This window comes from Belonocnema kinseyi, chromosome 4, assembly GCF_010883055.1.
Source record: "Belonocnema kinseyi isolate 2016_QV_RU_SX_M_011 chromosome 4, B_treatae_v1, whole genome shotgun sequence".
NCBI lineage: Eukaryota > Metazoa > Arthropoda > Insecta > Hymenoptera > Cynipidae > Belonocnema > Belonocnema kinseyi.
This window is the reverse complement of record NC_046660.1, coordinates 13,550,032-13,570,119: the sequence shown is the minus strand read 5'-3', so window position 1 is coordinate 13,570,119 and position 20,088 is coordinate 13,550,032. Positions and strand designations below refer to the sequence as shown.

The 20,088-nt window shown below is 31.5% G+C and overlaps 1 protein-coding gene across 1 annotated transcript; it reads right to left on the bottom strand.

Moving 5' to 3' along the window:
• Positions 1–260: 260 nt before the first annotated feature.
• Positions 261–6,891, bottom strand: LOC117171436. Its single transcript, XM_033358764.1, has 4 exons — positions 6,811–6,891; positions 1,235–1,327; positions 1,106–1,141; positions 261–1,012 (listed from the first exon to the last, which is right to left on the bottom strand). Exons 1-4 carry the CDS (start codon positions 6,860–6,862, stop codon positions 480–482), a joined length of 714 nt encoding a protein of 237 aa, XP_033214655.1. The 5' UTR covers positions 6,863–6,891; the 3' UTR covers positions 261–479.
• Positions 6,892–20,088: the final 13,197 nt, after the last annotated feature.

Sequence of the window (20,088 nt, the reverse complement as noted above, 5' to 3'; positions counted from 1 at the left end):
CATGTCGTTTTTTGGGCCCGCGAGCCAATGGCGTTATTGTGCGTACATGCCTGTCGCCAGCTAGCCATAAGTATTTCCCTCTGTTTTCTCAGTTTTACATTTATCTTACAATTATTTAAAATCTATTTATTTCTCAATTCTAAGATTTTTTTGCAAAAAATATAAACATTACGATAGTTACACTCTTCTTTTCAGCTAGAAGAAGAGGTAACTCGTAGTGTAAAGTATATTATGGAGCCGTGAAATCTTACTACCTATAGTTATCCTGACATTTTATTTTCCGATACAAATGCATATTTTTTATTATCAACAAGATATTTTAGGTTCAACAGCAGTTTCAAAGATATTAATGACTGTGTCGCTGGTCACGTAGCCCAAGCATGATGAATGGGCACCAAGGTACTGTGAAACAAAAAGATGGCGAAAGTGAGCTAGTGAAGGCAAGAGCTCGAAAACTTGAATGAAGTGAAACCGATGCTTTATGCAAAAAAGTCAAGGCGATAACCAGGGTATTGATATAATATTCCTTCCACTTTAGTTCCATTCAAAGGTGTGTAATAAACGATTCCCTGAGGGTTCAATCTATACACAGTACGAAACAATATGTCATGAAAAGTTTTGCCTTGAGCTTCGAGAGCTTGCCTCTGACCGTGAGGTGCAAGATTGCCTTCGAGTTGACGCTGACCTTCTCTTTTTACAACAGCGAGGTAGACGGCAGGATCATGATTATGTGCCCTATCTACAGATTCCTTATGTTTGTTAAAGGGCTGGAGACATGCATATAAACGTTTAGTTTTTATGAGTTCAACAATAGCGTGCCCATATGGACTATTGCATCTCTCTATGTCTGGATTAGGAACGAGTTCTCCTTGAAGCGCATGGAAATCTGTAAGTCCGCCATTTATCACTTTTCCTATCTGTATCAGTTTCCGTGGACGACTAGGATCGTTAGGAATAGGTCTTTGAATTCCAGGTGCATGAGTATGCGTATGAGCAGCCCAAGGACCGATATCTGTAAAAAGGTGATTTGTAAAAGGTTGAAACCTTGAAAAAGTAACTGTTAGAAGATAAGTACTCAAGGAGCGGCAAGAAGCATAAGCATTACCTGGATGGGGGTTCGAATTATTTGCAGAACTCGATTCTGCAAAAAAGACATTTATAACATTTGTGTATTAACGAAAAATAATTGATAGAAGATTAGCTCTGCGTCATCGTTATGGAACATGATCATTACCTGGATGGGGATTTGGAGTTGCAGTACGCCGAGACTCAAGAGGAGCACCTCCACTAAGACCAGATTCATCGTTATTATTCATAGCACCGACTTCTGTAAATAAGAGAATTTTTCGGTTGTCTGAATCTTTAGGGTACGGCAATGATAATTCCCAATGAGTGTCCTAGTGGGCACAAAGTTTGGTGACGTCTTTATGGCATCGTTACGACAACTTTAAAACAACTTTACGACATCCTATGTCCATGTCGTTAAGGTGTCTTTACGATATCGTAAATAAGTCGTATGATCTGACGATATCTTTACGTTATCGTAAAGACACCGAAACGACATGGACATAGGATGTCGTAACGATGTCGTAACTATGTAGTAACGATGTCGTAACTATGTCGTAACGATGTCGTAAAGACGTCGCCAAATGTTGTGCCCACTGAGATGTGTAAAACATAGTGACGGGGGGAAGCATACTACTATTCCATCATTCGACTAGTGCCAGCCGGTCCTTAACAGCCGAAGGCTACGCATCGAAATTTTTTGTGCGGGTCTAAATGACACTGTATATTGAATGTGAGAGGATAATGGATGTTTATTGTCATTTTTTAAGCATTTGCAAGCCCGTGACGCCCTCACTTGCTCGTTGAGAGGCGCAAGTCGTTACGGAGCCATGAGAACGTCTGAAAAAAATGAAGAATACTTTCCGCAATGAAAGTAATGGGATTGACATGTCTAAATTCATATTATATTTGTCAGTGGTTTTCGTCAACCGTTTAGTTGCAACTAGTTTGACGCTTTCGACTCTTTTCCCTTTTTTGTCGGATATGATCCATGAGTTGTTGCCTTATGAAAAAAGGCCAGAAATGCAAGATTTATGCGACGATTTTCAAATGAATATACTTGAGAAGCCAAAGCGATGTCACTTTCGTCCATCCAGTCTCGACAGAAAAAAGAAACTTTTCTGTATTTTTAAGTTTCTTTATGAATAAATGGTATAAATTTAATAATATATGGTTGACTTATATTATTACTGAGTAACCTGTATACAGACATTAAGATGAAAAATATAATACACGAGAAACCATTTATATTATAAATGTCAAAAAATAGCAATTTTCATTCCACTATTATTTAAAATTCGAAAGTTAAGAATTTAAAAGTATTCTTTAAAGAATTTAGAACTGTATCAAAAATTATATGTACGTTCTTTGTTAAGGAAATACTGAAATATCTGAGGCAAAAAAATCAACATTACACTTAAGTCGTCAATTGTATCATTGATTGCAGCAAAAAATAACTTTTCATGAATTACAGAGAAAAAAATTGTACAAACAAATAAAAATAATTAAATAATTACCAAACACCATTTAAAAATATATGGGCTCAACATTCTTTAATTCTGTCATTATATCCAGAAAAAAATTATTTTTATGCTCGTAGGGAGAAAAATTGTTAAGAACAATTAACATTCATTAACTTTGTATAATTTATCCCGAATAATAATTACTTCCCACGATTATGAGGATGAAAAAAATTGTACAATAAATTTTATAATTATTAAAAAATTTCTTGGAAAATCGTCACCTATTAACTAAAAATAATTCATGTTAAAAAATTCCAAAATATACCGTCTTTACTACAAATTTGATAGAAAATTATATGTTGCATTTTTAGCGGCATTTGCCAATCTTTTGCACCAAGATCCCACAAATTCACTAATTTAAATAAATTTAAAATATTTTTACTTTGGTTGACTATTTAGTGGTAAAGAAACTAATGGAGATATTTCACACACAACATTGAGAAAACAAATTTTAAAGATTTTTTCTAGTCAGAATTTCCCACCAAAATTTTTCCGAAATAATCCTGCACGTTGAGAATGATTGAAAAATAGTTCTGTGAAATTTTTCAGCTTATTTTGTAACAATAGAAAGAACAACCAAATAAAAGCGAGAAGAGTTTAAAAAAATTCAAATTTTATATCCCACATTTTGAAGACAACTTAAAAATTAAGAGTTACGAAACTGCGTCAGATTCCATTTTTCAATTTCCATAGTAGTACGGAGTGAAAATGATGAAATTAGTCAAATCGTTTTGGATGAGCAAAAGAATGTTGTCGGTTAACATCCGAAAAAAGTTAAAAAAAAAAAAATAATTGTTAAAATCGGTTAGTATCTCCTGCTCTTTTTTTTTTATTTAAAAATACAACATTTTCAAAATCCTAAAATATTTCCCGGTCGCTTCAAAAATTATTCCGAATTTTTTCTCTGCACATTTTTTACTACGAAATAATAGTAGAACATTTTTAATTAGAAAAAATGTGTTTGATCAATTTACAATTTTATTAAAATGGCCAAGAAACGTGTTGTTTTATTGAGTCCTATGCACACATTTAAATAAAAGTTACAAATGCTGAACCTGACATTTCTTCAGCATCAATCAAAGAAACATGCCCTTATTTTGTTTTATAAAAGAACATTTTATAGTGCTGTTTCAAGCGTTCAAATATTCTCAATTTTACTTTTTTTGAACGATTTTGACGTTTTTCTAAGAGAGTTCACGACCGCCGCAGTACCACGCCAGTTTTAATTCAGAATAAATACCAGTACTGTCTGTTAATACTGTGCCAACCATCAGCATAGTACTGGTTTACCACTGGCTCAGTACTGACCGTCATTACTGGTAGTCTACCGTCGCAGGAATTCCGCCAACGGTTGGAGCCATACTGGTGTACTACTGGCTTAGGAGTGGTATACATATCTTGTGAAATACTGGTACTTGCGTTTCGCCAGCGATTGGCATATTTTTTGTAATTGTTACTAATTGTATTTAAAATTAAAATTCAAACAATGTTTTTTTAAATGAAAGATTGTATTTTTGAAGTTAATTTTCAAAAAGAACAGTTAATCATATTACAAGGTGGAAATATCGGTAGTGTGCCGGAGTTCACCACCGACGCATTACTGACCCAGTAATGCCCGCCAGTACAGGCAGCCGGTGGTTCGCCCAGTGTGGCAGAACGTTGGCTGCACGACCGGGGCAGTACTATGCTAGTAGTACAAAAATAGGCTTAAAAAAAATCACGTCATCACATGCTGTCAGGGTGTTTAGAGATTATCGGGGTTTAAAGAAAATTATTATTAAAAAGATGGTTGCGCAACGTGATAAAATTTCTAAGTTCCGTCGGTACAAATTTTAAATGGTCATTAAGTGTTATTATCAGAACTTTAAAAATGATTTAAAACGCGAAAAAATAAAATATTACACGAAGAAAAATTGTAGTCGTACTGTCCCAGTACTGGCAGTCAGTACTGGGCTAGTACTGACAGGCCAGTACCGCCACGAATTACAAGCAAGTACTGGCATAGTAATGGCCTAGTACAACCGGTCAGTACTGAAAATGCGACAGGCGGTACTAGGCCAGTACTTAGCCGATGGTGTATTTCTACCTGGGATACCTTCGTTATCACTTGGAGCCTGACCACCCAAGTAAAAATGCTTTGACTTGAGTTCGACTTGGTTATGTCTTGAGTTCGTCTCCAAGACATCGATGTCGAGTTGCGTCTCAAAGCTCACTCCTGACACATAGGTCTTCGTCTTACTTTTATGGCCACGCCAGTTGAATCGGCATTTACTTGTCTCAAGTCGAGCCTTGTATTGACTGAGATAGTCGAACCTTGTTCGGCTTATAAATGAGATTAAAATTGATAAATGAAAAATTGGTAATTATTAACTCAGTTATTTTTAATTAAACAATTTAGAATCTGTGGTTCCGAACAATTATAATCCTTAAAAATTTTCTTGAAAAAAAGAAAAAAAATTGTAACTTTCTAGAATGATCTCCTAAGCCATTAGAAATACGAATATTAGCTTTTATGATAGTCAGAATGACACTTCTTGTTAGGACAGGTATAACTCGAAGTTATAAACCGCTCGTGTTAGAGTCATAAAAATTTGACTCAAGAGATAAATTTATATCTAAAAGATATAGAAACTTGTCTCCAAGACATAAATTAAGTCTAGCTCCGTCTCAAAAATGAGACATGCTCAAGTCGAACTTTTGGACTTCAGCATGCCTTGATTGGGGCAATTTAAGTCGAACTCAAGTCGAAGCATTTTTATTCGGGCAGTATCTGCCCAGTACTAATCTGCAGTAGTAGCTCAATGGTAAACTTCAGTGCTGGCACAGTACTACAGGTCAGTACCTCGCCGAGTTTGCAATATTGGTTGAGCCAGTACTGGGCTAGTACTAACAGAGGGTACCGCGCCAGTACCAAATTTAAGTACTAGCCTTACCGATATAAAGACAGTAGACCTGCCAGTATTCTAACGGTACCGCGCCAGTACCGAACTCCGACCGGCGGTACTGGCGGGGTACTGTGCTGGTGGTAAATTTCCCCCTGGGCGTGTATTTTTGCAAATAAATGGCCTCCCGGGGCATGACTATCAAAAGAAAGTAGCATCCACGACCATCACTACCACTAAGATAGCCTGCACGGGCTCTATATTAAAATATAGAGACTGTGGCAAAAATGGGCATGTATTCAACGAAGATCACTTCTCCAGTGAAATACTGAAATCGAGAGACTATTTCAAAATTTCATCAGGAAATTGATGCCTGGGGAAGACATGCCCATTTTTTCCACAGTCTCTAGATTTTAATATTTACTGGGGAAGTGATGCCCGGGGAAGACATGCGCAAAATATCTCATGTTTCGGGTACGTTCTAATATACTGGGGAAGTCAGGCCCTGACGAGCCTTACAGTTGGAGAAAGTGATGTCCCAGGGTACCATGCGACTCGCGAAAGCGATGCCTTTAGAGGCCTTTACCTTGTCGGAATTATTCGATGTACCACCCCCCCCCTCCTCTTTATAACGTAGAGTTTATTGCGTAGGGGTATACTGTTTTATGGTATCCCGTTTTTTTTTAGCGAACAGCTAATAAAGAGATCAGCGAGGAATTTTTCTGATTTAGTGGGAAGAGGGGGCCAACACATTTTGCATTGCAGAAATGGGAATGCAGATTTTCGCCCGCTTTCGTTTCGACGTATTTAACTTCTTTGAAACTGTGTACTTAGGGCTTAATAAAAAAAAACTGATTTTTTTGCAATTTTCCAAAAATTCTAAAATGACCAAACATTTGTTTTAATCAAAGATTTCTTATCATTTTTCCTAGCAAAAACTCTACATAGACAAAATTCGCCACAATTTTTTAAGCAAAAGGAAAATTTTTTGAAATTTTTAATTCAAAAAAGGGAACAGAAGGTATTAATCGATTGAAAACAAATTTTTTTCACTTTCTTCGGATATCAACCCAGATATCAAATGAAAATATGGATTGTAAATTGTATATCTTTCATTAAAATTTTAAAGTAAATAATAATATTAATTAATAAGATAAAAGATTGCATTAAGCATCATTTTGTTGGTTTCCATATGTTACTAGATTTTAATATGGTAACATGGCACTAAATGAAAATATTTATTGCCAAGTTTAAATTCTAGAGGTTACATTGTATATTCGAAAGTAAAATTAAAGTTTAGAATTTATAACAGTTTTTACTATAATGTATGGAAAACATACTTGCAAAATTGGCCAAAGCCACGCAGGCAAAAAGTAGTGGGACGATCTTCATTGTTTTTAGATACCAGCAGAGATAACGGTTGAGAAGTTAACTGATGCTGGAGAGGAAGAATTTCACAAGAAGCGGCGGCTTTTATGGATTATTTACAATTAAGTGGAGGGGTAAAGATTCTTCACATCGTAATTTTCCACATCTGCTGAATTTATCATAAATAAAACCAAAAGAACTGTTCGTACAACCTTCACTTGAACCGTTTTAAACTGAAAATTATCAAAGTATTACTTTATCTTCTGTCTCAAAAAAATCTGATAACATATACAGATAAATTAAGCAATAAAGTTTAAGGAAAATGAAATTTCTTAAAATTGTTTAAAATTTTTTGGCTTGCTCTTTTAAACTTCTTTCATATCTGGTCCCCAATTTTTCAAAACCAAAATATTCTATATCTCTTCTACAAAGCTAATAAAAGCACAGACATTATTATATCGCCCGATTTCTAAATCAAATCCATTCAATCAGTTAAAAAGGTTTAATTGCTTAGAAATAATTTTCCGTTGAACAACTGATTGCTTGAATTAATTTTGAATAACTCTTGTCGTGCCTGTTATCAGCTTATACTTGTGAAAAATCTCAATTTAAAAAAATAAAAACATGAAAATGTGAATGTATTAATGCTCGTGAATAATATTTTTTAGCTTATCTCATTTATTCTAGTCAAAATTTTCGGTCAGCTAAACACATTTTCTGCAAAATGAACTCAGTAAATCAAAATTTTCAAACAAGTATTTTTCAGGGTGGCCATTTTTAACCATAAAAAAATTTCCGGTTATTTTCGGGTTTGCAAATATTTCTCACGGTCAATGAAATTAAAAAATTTTAACTGTAAATCCAAACATGAGTTTAAAAATATAGATTCAATTCTGAAAATATGAATCCACCTTACTATTTTTAATATTTTATATTAAAAAATAAATAACCTTTGAAATGTTCAAAATTATACTATTTTAATCAATTTCAAGCTGGAAACGTTAAAAATTCAAAAATTAAATCTTTTTAAACTAAACACTTCTGCAATTTTTAGAAGCTTCTGCAAATTAAAAATAATTCTTAAAATCTTTCAGATTCTTTTTAAACTGTTTTAGAAATGTTTTGAAATGTTTTTGAATATTCTTTTAAAGCAATATTCCAAAATGAATGAATATTTTGAATTTTTCTAGAAATTTGACGGAAATGTCTTTTATAATTTTTTTTACAAATAGTAAGTATTCAATTACAGTTTGAAAAGCAAAATTCTACAATATCACTCATAAATTAAATTTTATTTTTTAACAACATTCAAAATTATAACGTTCAAAATTTAAGAACTCTTCGAAAATTTAACGATTTAAGGTTGCTTATGTCAAACAAATTAGTTACAAATAAACAGTCAAATATTGATCAAAATTAAATAATTATACTTCATCTTAATTAAAAACTTTAAATAAGTTTTTAATAAAAGCTTTAATAAAACTTTAAATAAGGATTTAAATAAGCTAAAAATGGAATATTTTAGACTAGATCATTATTTTAAATTGAGTGAAATCCTTTAATTAAAAATACATTAGTATAAACTTATTTTTCAGTGAAAAATAATTTATAAAGTTTCAATCGGACTCTTGAATTTTTTTAAGACTTTTAATGGCTGTATGTAAGCAGAAAATTTAAAATTATTTAAAAATATTTGGATTGAGTTTCGAAAATTTTTCAACAGAATACAGACGATGTTAAAACCTGAATTTTCTAATTTGGCAAGATTACAAAGTTTCAAAATAATTGGGTTTCTATATAATAAATCATTTTTCTCAAGACTCCTGGGAGAATCAAAATAAAACATTGTTTTGAAAAATGAATTTGAGGAGAATGTTTGAACAGTTGAAAATACTTTGCAATAAAAGATTTTGGATATTCTTGAAATATTCTTTAAAATTTTTTTAACTTTTGCGAGTCCCAGATACCTTTCAAGCTAGATGCAATTTTTTCTTAAAATTCTTGAAAACCTTTTGAATAGCTTCTTTACAACATTTCTAGATACCTTTTGTATGAATCTAGAACTGTCTAAAATCTTTGTGAAATTATAAAAAAATTTTTAATCTACTTATATTGCGTCAAAAAAAGTAAATCAAGTTATAAACAAAATCATTCTAGGAAATTTGCATTTTGTATCAAAGATTTTTTGCCCGTAAATTAATTTTTTTTGAAAATTTTCGGTTAAATTAAATTTTTTGTTAAAAGGCATATATTTAAGTTGTAAAATTAAAATTTATTGCAGAAAATTCATCCTGTTTGTTTGAAAATTCAAGTATTCGTTTAAAAATTAACCGTTTTAAACGTATTTTTAAACTCTTTAAATATTCTCCTAAAAAAATCATTGCATAGATATATTTTATTTTAATTTTTCAAGAGCCGTAAAAAATTTTTTAATCATGTTGAAACATTTTCAAATCTACAATTTTTGAAAAATCGATTTTGGAATGTTCAAAAAATTGTCATCAAATCTTCGAGATTCTCTTTCGCCAATTTTTATAAATGTTTAACATCTTTTTTTTGTTTTTAATCTTATACAATATTCACCTCAAACTTATTTTCAATATACAGTTGATTTAAATTTTTCCTAAGCATCTTCTGAAAATTATTTTATTTTCCTTAAAACATTTGAAGATTCCTACAAAGCTTCTAAACCTTCCTTTTTAAACCTTGAAAAATTCATGTGTTTAAATTTTTTTTTAAATTTAAAAAAATTTTTAACTATTTTTCAACATTTTCAAAAGCTCCTAAATATCTGTTAAACATACCCATTTATTTAAAACGAAACGTAAAAAGAAATACCTTCGTCTTCAGATTTTCGATATTTGTCCTTTACTTTGGGAACTTTATGATAATTTCAATAACATTCATAATTATTTGATAAATTTTATGATTTGATTTAAAAAATTTAATGAACAAATTCATTATTTTGGCACTTGCTTTATTTGTTTTATTACTTTCATTCTTTCAATAAGAATGGAGCTTCAGTGTCGTGTAGAATATCATTTTTTTCAACATAATGAAAATTATTGAAATTATTAATTCACATGAAATGTGCCGTAATTGTATACCATCTCTAACATGTGGTTCTAAAAAAACTTCCAAGTTTTCATTTAATTTTAATAAATAATATTGGCTTATTTTATTCACTGGCAGATTATTTATTACTTAACACTTTTATGGAAATTATTTTATTTCGAAAATAGTAAATAAACTAAAATAAGCACTAAAATAATCTGAAAACTAAAAAAAAAAAAAAACTTTTTCAATCCCAGTTTAAAAAATAAAATACAGAAATATAGAGAAAATAAGAAAATTATGAAGGTAAAAATTTGTACAAAGGATTTAAAATTTTGTTGATACTTTTTTTATCCTCTAAAATCTTTGTCCAATTTTTTAAATATTTCTGAAATAATTGGAATGTTTGTGAAATCGTTAAAATCCTTGTAAAATATTTCTCAATCTTTGAAAGCTCTGACATTCGTATAATATCTTTACAAAATCTTTGAAATCGTGGTATCTTTTGAAAGCGCTGAAATTTCGGTTAGATTTTATCAAACTTTAGAATATTTACAAATGCATTAAAATATTTGTAAAAAATCTGTAAAATTGAAAAAATTTTCTTTAAATATTTTCAAGATTTGTCAAATAATTAGAGTATTATTTGTATTCGCTATCTCCTTTGTTCTTCTAAATTATACAAAGTCAGATATTTTAAAAAGGTTCGGAGTGTTAAAAATCGTTCTTTTCAAATATTTGTATTTTATACATTTATTTCCCATTCCTTAAAACGTAATAATTATACTTAATCTTCCTTGGTTAAAAACTTAAAGCTTGTTATGAAAATTCTCCTGTTTGATTTGGAAATTTATCGCGTTTGATAGAAATTCAATCTTTTTTGTTTTAAAATGTAACCATTTATTTGATGAAATCTCAAATGTTAAATTTTTGTTAAGAATTCATCCTTTCTGAATAAAAATTATAATTCTTTGGTTGAAAAGTCAATAATTTTGTAACAAAGTATACCATCTTTTCAAAAAGTCATGTTTTAGTTGATAACTCAACTTTTGTATTGAAATTTTTTTTTGGCTTCAAAACTTTAACAATTGGATACAATATTTGTTCATTTTTGTTTCCCGATTCAGAAATCCTTTTTATATGAAATATTCAGTGATTTACTTTTATTGGGATTTCATCTTTTTTCTTTGGCAAATCTTTGTTAAAAATTCGTCTTTTCGGGTTAAATATTTATTTATTTTTTTATGAAAAATGCAATCATTTTTTAAATGAGCTTTTGGAACGAAATTACCATTTTTTGGTTAGAAACTGACTTTTTATAAAAATTGGTCTTTTATATTTAAAATTAATCTTCTTAGTTGAAAATTTTAATATTTTGTTGAAAAATTATCTATTTTGTTGAAAAAGCAATATATTTACTTTATATATTACGAATGTTAAACATTTTCATTTATTAGTAGTATCGATTCATTAATTTTATTTCTAAGACTAATGAAAATCTCGAGGTATTTTGCGATGTACATGGATTGTTTGAAAAAAATTTGAGAAAATTAGGAATTGTTTACAACCTTTTTTCAAAATTTTGTTGGCTTTACTTTTTTCTGATTTTCTATACAAAATTACAAATGTTGATAAAACTTTGTGAACATTGTTTAACTACAATAAGGATGAAGTGTCTAAAGAAGTTAGTTTTTCTTCTTTAGTTTTTTTCTTAGTCAAAGATACTCTATTACCTTTCGGAATCTACTCAGGTAAAACTTAATTAATTACTGAAATCACTGATAACATTTATTTAGTAGTGTTAAAATTAACTTAATCAAGTGGTATTCTAGCGTGAAAGTTTTCGAATCCAATTATAATTTTTTCAATGGAATTAGAAAGTTGCACCCTTTTCGGAATTTTTAAAACTTCTTTTAAACTTCTCACTTATAGCGAGGGAATAAAAAATTAAATTCAAAAACAATTAATATTGAAAACATCTATCATTATTCAGAGTAGAGTGGTCTAAAACTGATCGCCTAATCAGCAACGGAAGTGAAAGTGCATCAAATTAATTTTTTTTTTTCAAAGCAATTTTTAGTTCTTTCTACTGAAAATTATTCTAACTTTGTTTAAAATACCGGATTTGTAATCAAAGTCTGCATATTGGTCGTCTAAAAAAGATCGTGGTCCGTAACCGACACCCTATTTCTTCAATGCGAATCAAGGGAAAAGGGAAAATTTTGAACTCATTTTACAACTTGTTAGTAAAACGAGCGGGTGCTAATCTGAAAAATTACACCCGCTCTCAGCGAAATCACTGTAAAATTTCAGCCACAACTACGTCTCACGACCGTGAGATGGGTGGTTATAGTCTGTAACGTAATCAATACGATGTTTCGTGCATCCTAAGAGCATGGAGCGACCCAAGGACTACGCTTTCTACATTTTTCCCGCAAGTGTTTTAGCATATTGTTGACGCGCAGTGATACTTTTTAGGCTATTAACGAGTGAAAGCTTGGCTCCTCCAAGAGCGCTGATGATAAGTACGATTAGTTTAACAGAACATTCCGGGTGCAGTCGTTGCAAATCCCTTATAATGTCTCTACACCTCTCTTTCTTTTCATTCTCCTTGGCTATGATGTATTTGTCAGCTGGTTCCGAAAATTCGATAACGAACATGGTTCGCTTCTCGAAGTCAAGGAGAACCATGTCAGGCCTCGAGTATGCAACAGTAACAATTCTCGGGAGTAAAAGTTCCAGTATATACGGCATTTCCCATTCTCGCCAATTGACTCGATTTCCCTAGGAGCAATTAGAGGAGCGATATGAAGGTTAATGCCCTAAGAGTGACAGAGATGGTAACCATACTTTAATCCGCGTGATTTAAGGAAAGCAAAAGTTAGCTCACACGACATTTACTAATCCTCCACATTTTTATGGAAGATACCGTGCATCCTCTTATCGAGAAGCTTTTTATGAAAGTTTTTCTCTTGTGCTTTCTTAACTTGGGCTTCCAATTGTGAGTACTCGAGATAGATAAGATTATATGCATTTTGCTCACCCCTAAAACTGAAGTTGAGTCCGAGTGTTTCATCAGCCTCCTGCGCTGCTTTGTACAGAAACGCTCGTTTTCCCACTTTTTTGTGCTTCCTGATCATTTTAAGGAGAGGGTTTCTTCCATTTGCGATTCTATCCGCTGTACCCAGAATAATCCTGTTCTTGTGAAGTCATGCAAGACTCCATATTCTGCGACCACCTTTGCGGCCTGAGATGTACAGTCGCGAAACAGAAGACTTAAGATCAAGGGATCTGAGCTGGTTCATCGTCCATTGAACTACTCCAAATGAATAAAGTACTACCGGGACGGCAAGCATGTTCGTTGCAGATACTTTGTTCCTCAACAACAGTTCGGAAGACCAAATCTGCCGGATGAGACGTTTGTATCTGCTTCGGAGAGTACCCTTTATAGATGTCACATCCTGAATGCGGCTCTGTGGCACGCCCAGGTATGCATAAGTTTCTCCAGCGCAAAGGTATCTTAAAGCGATTCTAATGACGAGCTCAGGGTCTTCAGGGACGCCATTAAATTATCCTCGCTTCAAATAAAGCTTGGATCTTTGTTTTTAGCATAGATCTCCGTAGCATAGATCTCCATGAAAAGAATTATGATGTGAATATTATTTCGTTGAAAATGTAATGCAAATAAAGTTGCATGTATTTTGTGACCTTAATAAAAACTGAACTACTCTAAATCAATATTTATATGCTTTACATAACATTTTATTTTGTTCGATGGACACTTATTTTCGGTTAGGTTTATAGTAGACTGAGAATTTATTTACAAATTAAAATATTTGGTTATATTTCCACTATTTGTATGAAAATTACAGATTACTTGTATTTCTGAAGCATCAATGATGTTAATTACTGCTTAATAATTTTGAAATTAATTCTAATGGTTTGCGAAATGTATTTGTTTCGTTTAGGTGGATGCTTATGAGTATTACTGCGTACCTGCTGATGGAGCCGTATAATAAATCCAACAGATAAGGACCGCTGCTCTGAATCTCATCCCGGTGGGCACAAAATTTGGCGACGTCTTTACGAATCCTTACGACATCTTTCCAACAACTTGACGATATCCTATGTCCATGTCGTTAAGGTGTCTTTACGATATCGTAAATAAGTCGTATGATCTAAAGATGTCTTTACGATATCACAGACACCGAAATGACATGGACATAGGATGTCATAAAGATGTCGTAAATATGTCGTAACGATGACGTAAATACGTCGCCGAATTTCGTGCCCACTGAGATGTTCGCTTTCACAGAGACACATGGAATTGTGAATTTCAAGGCCAACCCTGACTCCACCTTCTGGTGAGTCCCAAAACCCCAACAAGTCGTGGCACCAGGCTCGCGGCGACGATGCCCTGGAGGACGCATTAGGCGTAGATAAGCAAAGCGTCATGTTCTTCACAGATGCTGGAATACCCAGCGGGAATGAAATAAAAGAATAGATCCCAACTAAATAAAGAAATTCAATATCTTCTCGTCCCAACCTTTTCCTGAAGTAATATTTAAAAATTACTAATAGGTTAGTTTGTTTGCGCGATAAGAGATCGTACCATTAAAAGATGCGTATTAAAATTAGTTTTTGTTTTGCCCTATGCATTTTTTTTTGTGTCTTGTCTTAAAATTTTGTTTAACTGACTCTTTGTCAGGCATCTCTCTTACCCTTTGAATCATCATGTTCCCGGATTACCGCTCTTGTTGGGATCGCTGGGACAGTTATGGATCACAACGGAAAAATTTTTCGGTCTACTGTCTGTAGATTGTTAGCTTGTTAACGCAATAACTTTCGTAAGAATTGACAGATTGGATTGGCTTTTAGTATCGTTTTTTAGAGTCTTACATTAAAGCTCATGTTTTTAGCCAGCTATTTTGGATAAAAATGTAAAAAGTGAGCGTACTTTCAATATTTTCAAGATCAATTTTTTTTAATTTTAAAATTCTATGTACGGATGTTCATAGTATTTAAAAAGAAAAACAATGTATCATAATTATTTTTTTCATGAAACTAAAAACTACTAGAATTAAAGCATTCACAAATTTCAAAGAAAAAAAACGAAAATGAACATTTTAAGCCAAATAAAGAGCGATATGGAAGAACTTGAAAAAATAAAAAACTGTCTTTTTAAATGTTATACACGACTGGCATAACAACTTTTTAGGTTTTCTAGAAAAGTCGAAAATTCAAATTTTGACAGCATACCAAAAAATAAAAATTGCAGTCAAACAATGCAAAATATGAAAAAAGATGAGATCAAAAATTTGGAATTTGGAAAAGGTTTACAAACTCTTTAGAAATCACTTTTTGATAGGATGCGAAGTTTATGTTTTATTCGTGAAAAAACTACGTTCGAAATAAAATTTAAAAAAAGTTTTAGGAAAAATGACACAGGCTATGAAAAAACTAAATAGACGAAAGTGGCTCTTTCAAATAAGATCTACAAATTAGTCGAAAATAATTTTTGGCGAGGGTGTGTAGTTTTTGCTTTAATCGTGAAAAATACAATTAAAAATAAAAAAATTAAACGTTTGGAAAAGAAACCCAAGGCAAGAAAAACAACTAACTAAAAACGTTGTTCAACTAAAAACGATATAAAAATTCTTCATTTTTAATTTTTAGAAACAACGCTCATTTTTTTTAATCATAAAAGAGAAGATTAAAAATAAAATAATTACATTTTTTGACAAATCTAACAAATTGAAATATAATGTTTATTACAATTTTCTCAATAAGGTGCGAACTTTCTTACTTAATTTTGAAAATAAGACAATCAAAATACTATTGTTGCAATATCAATAAAATTTTTGAGTTATTGCGCAATATATGGGTAAGCAATCATACGCCTAAGTACATAAATATATTTAATACATACCAATTTGATATATTCGTGGTTTAAGCAATTTCAAAATTTTCAACACATTTTTTCAAGATTTAATAATTCCGTGTGCGGGTATTCGTAGTATCCGAAAAATGAAACAATTGGTCTTCACGACTTTTTCTGATCAAAATAAACCTCACAGAGTAATGGCATATTCAAAAAGAAAGAAATTGAAAATGTATATTTCCAGCCAAATAACGAAGGATATTAAAAAATCCAATGGAACACAAACATTGCTTTTTGAAATCCTTGCAAGATTATCATAATGAATTTTGGATTTTTTGAAGACAAATTGAAAACTCAAATTTTGATAACACCAAAAAACAATGAAAAAACAAAAATTACATTTTGCTAACAAAAAATTTTAAATGTTTAGAAAAACGACAGAAGCTTAGACCATTTTAATAAACAATTCTAATGTATAATTTTTATAAAAGACGCGTATATTCTGTTTTCGTGGTATCCCAGTGGGCACAAAATTTGGCGACGTCTTTACGACATCGTTACGACATCTTTTCCGACATCTTTACGACATCCTATGTCCATGTTGTTTCGATGTATTTGCGATATCGTAAAGACATCATCAGATCATACGACTTATTTACGATATTGTAAAGACACCTTAACGTCATAGACATAGGATGTCCTAAATTTGTTGTAAAGATGTCGTAACGATGTCGTAAAGACGTCGCCAAACTTTGTGCCCACTGGGATGTGACAATTTGTCGCGGTGTTAATCGAGTACAGTTCCCCGGCTTTTTTGCCACAAAAATGACAATTTTTAAAGACTGAATTCGGAGATGCTATAAAATATCATAACGGACGTCCTCGGACTCTTTTTTCAAGGATAATAACAAAAAAAAATGTATTGTGCTAAATAAAAATTGTATGAGTGTGCATTATCTTGAGGTTAGGGTCGCTTTTAAGCTCTCTCATTACGATAATTTGGAAATAATTTATGAAATAAACTTTCTCGATTGCCAACGAACAAGGTTGGTTACGGCACATTAGTTACTTTTTTTATTTGTTAGTCCAAAGTTTTTGGCCAAAAATATTGTTTAGTTTGGTATTAACGCTAAAAAAAAGCCGGGGGCCGAAAACTGGTAAAATCGATCATTTTCTAAGTATCGCATTCCCTTAATCATAAAAAATAACATTTACAATGTAAAATAAAATTCTTTGTAGAACGACACAAGGTACCCAAAAAAAAGAATAAACAAAAGCTGTCTAGCCAAAAAAAGATGGACGAATTTAATAAAAATAATTTTTAGATGTTCGGATAGATTTTCTTCTATTCCTGAAAAATAAGTTTGAAAATAAAAAAAAAATAGATTTTTGAAAAAACGATATGTGAGTCAAATAAAGTAAAAAGACCAAATTTGTTCAAGCATAAGAGATCTACAAATTTGTTATAAACGCTTATAATGAATATATAATGAATATAAATAAATAATCTTTTTGTAAAAAGGAGACAATCTTCAATAACATTTTATTTAACAAATTTATCGCTTAATTTATGTCTACAAATTTGCAAAGAAAAACTTTAGGCTAGGTAGCGTATTTGTTGTTGATATCGTAAAAAAACGTTATTATATATAAATAAGTTAAATTTATAAAAAACGACGAAAAATGCAATAAAATGTGTTTAAACAAAATTTTCTTTTTCCTTACAGGAAAGTGTAATAATATAAATTGATTTTTAAGGGTAGCTGAGAATAGCATTAAGTGAAAAATCATGAACAAATATTAAAGTAATCGGGTTGAATAAAATTTGTGTTTTATTGTGCAATATTTAAATAAGCAATTTCGGGTCAAGCTACACAAATAACTGTAAAATAAATTTGACATAAAAGTATTTAACATAAAATAGAAAAGTTAATATTTTGAAAAAAAATCGAATGCGAAGCACGAGACTCGTGTTGAGAATGTGTTCTTTAAAAGCGAATGAGCTTTAACGAACGAGAATTCAAAATCGACAAATCTTAGCGCGCTTAAATGTGCGAGCAAAAAAATGTAAGAAAAATATTTTCTGTTGACCATTAATTTTGTTGTTATTGTTAAAAAGACTACTGTTATAGTTTTATTTCGAAATTCATCTCATTTGTGTTTAAAAGTCACTATTTTTTCAAAAATATTATTATTTTGATAAAAATGTATCTAATTTTTTAACAAACCATCTTTTTTGGTTAAAGCTGTTTCAGATGAAAACTCATGCGTTTCGTTCATACCTCATCTTTTTAATGGGTTGAATATCTGATCCGTTTGAAATTCAAACATGCGTTCTATAAAAATTTAACTGTTTGGTTGACTTTATGTTTTGTCTCATAAATTATTTTGTTCGATATTCATAATTTGAGTTAAGACGGCAGATATACCCAACACATTAGCTGCCATTTATGAATTTTTCCTTAGTAACAAATAAATTATTTTTGAAAAGCGATAAGAGGCTGCTTTATGAATAAAAAGTTATAAGGTTCCGGTCTTTTATTGGAAAATTAAACTTGATTATGATTGTACTAATATAAAAATATTCCCATGGTAAGAAATTGAAAAAAAGAATTGGATTGACCTTTTTTTTGAAAATTTAAAAATATTTTAATGGCTTAAAAAAATACGTGATACGTTCAGGAAGTGGTGCGGGCGTACGTTTTCGTCACATTTGGAATTTCAAAATTCCTGGACAACGATTCGTTGCAGTGACGATCAGGGAACGTTAGAACACCCAAAAGATAACACCAAATAGGGGGTGCATCCCGCTAGCACCTCCACAACGGAATTTTAGTATTTTATTTATGCCATAATTTCGGGCTTTTTTATATTTTTTTGGGCACCGATGCCGATTTTTGGGCTCTTTCAGTTTTCTCTAAAAACCGACTTTTGGGTGGAGGTGCTAACCGCTGGCATCTCCAGTACAGAAATTTAAAAAAATTAAAAAAATCAACAACGCCAGAATTTTGGGCCTTTTTTGGGCTCTTCAAAAATGAAAAAATTAAATTTGAAAAAAACATCCACTTTCTTCTGAAAACTGCCCTTAAAATTAAATATACCCCTAAACTAAATGTAATTATATCAGAATTTTGGGTTTTTTTGGGCTCTTCTTGGGCACCAATACCGATTTTTGAGCTCTCTTACTTTTCTGAAAGTAACGGACTTTTCGGTTGGAGGTGCTGTCCGCCAACACTTCCACTAGAGCAACTTAAAAAAAATCAAAAGTGCCAGAATTTTGGCCCTTTTTGGGCTATCAAAATGTGGAAAAAATTATTCTTTCAGAACAATAGGAACCTAGTCTCACCTTTCATCAATTAAAACGGTAAAAGATACTTAAAATTGAAAATAATCACAACAGGCTCTTTTCCGGGTCTATTAAGCAAGGTTTACTTTTTTCAAAACGCAATTTTCTTGTGGACGTGCCCACTACGGATTCTGGGCTTCAACCCTTAACGTAAAAATTTAACCCCTCTCTACCACGTAGATACAACTTTGACAAAAAATAACTTCAATAATCAACCCCTCTCTACTACGCAGATACAACTTTGTCAACAAAAACATTTCATTAGAGTTTTACCATGGAAATAGAGTCACTGATTTTTAGGCTGCTATGAAAAAATTACTACGATTTTTGGGCTTTAACCCTTAACGTCAAAAATAAAACCCTCTCTGTCACGCAGATACAATTTAGTCAAAAAATAACTTTTTTTTTAGAATTTTACGATGGAAATAGAGCCACTGATTTTTGGGCTTCTCGAAAATACCCACTAAGATTTTTGGACTCCAACCCTTAACGCTAATAATCAACCTCTCTCCACCACGTAGATATGACTTTGTTAAAAAATAACTTTCTTGAGAATTTAAATTTGTGAACAGTGTCTCTGATTTTTGGGCTCTTAGAGAATACCCAAAGCAGTCAACTTTAAAAAAAGTAGAATATCGCAAATTTTTTATTTTACATTCTCATTTTAATGAGAAGGTATTGGTTTTATGTAACATTTCACTTTGTCGGTTTTTCTCAAATTTCCACTTTTTCAGGCCCCCTGAGTCGAATAAAATTATGTTTACGAAGGTTTCTGTCTGTCTGTAGAATGTATTCTATAGTCACAATAGCTTTCGAAAGATTGATCAAATTGGATTTTGTTTTGGTCAAATTTGTAAGGCCTTAAAAGAATGAAAAAGTGAGCAAACCAGCTATTTTGAATGAAAATTCAAAAAGTGAGCGGAAAAGGAACATTTTTCATTTTAAATTTTTTCGGCAGTATATTGTTCA

Bases quoted from the DNA above. Each gene is read 5' to 3' on its own strand.
- LOC117171436 (XM_033358764.1), bottom strand. From the start codon at position 6,862: ATGAAGATCGTCCCACTACTTTTTGCCTGCGTGGCTTTGGCCAATTTT. The intron at 1,328-6,810 runs GTATGTTTTCCA...TCTTATTTACAG, and splicing joins GGCTTTGGCCAATTTTGCAA to AAGTCGGTGCTATGAATAAT. The intron at 1,013-1,105 runs GTAATGCTTATG...ACCTTTTTACAG, and splicing joins TAATTCGAACCCCCATCCAG to ATATCGGTCCTTGGGCTGCT.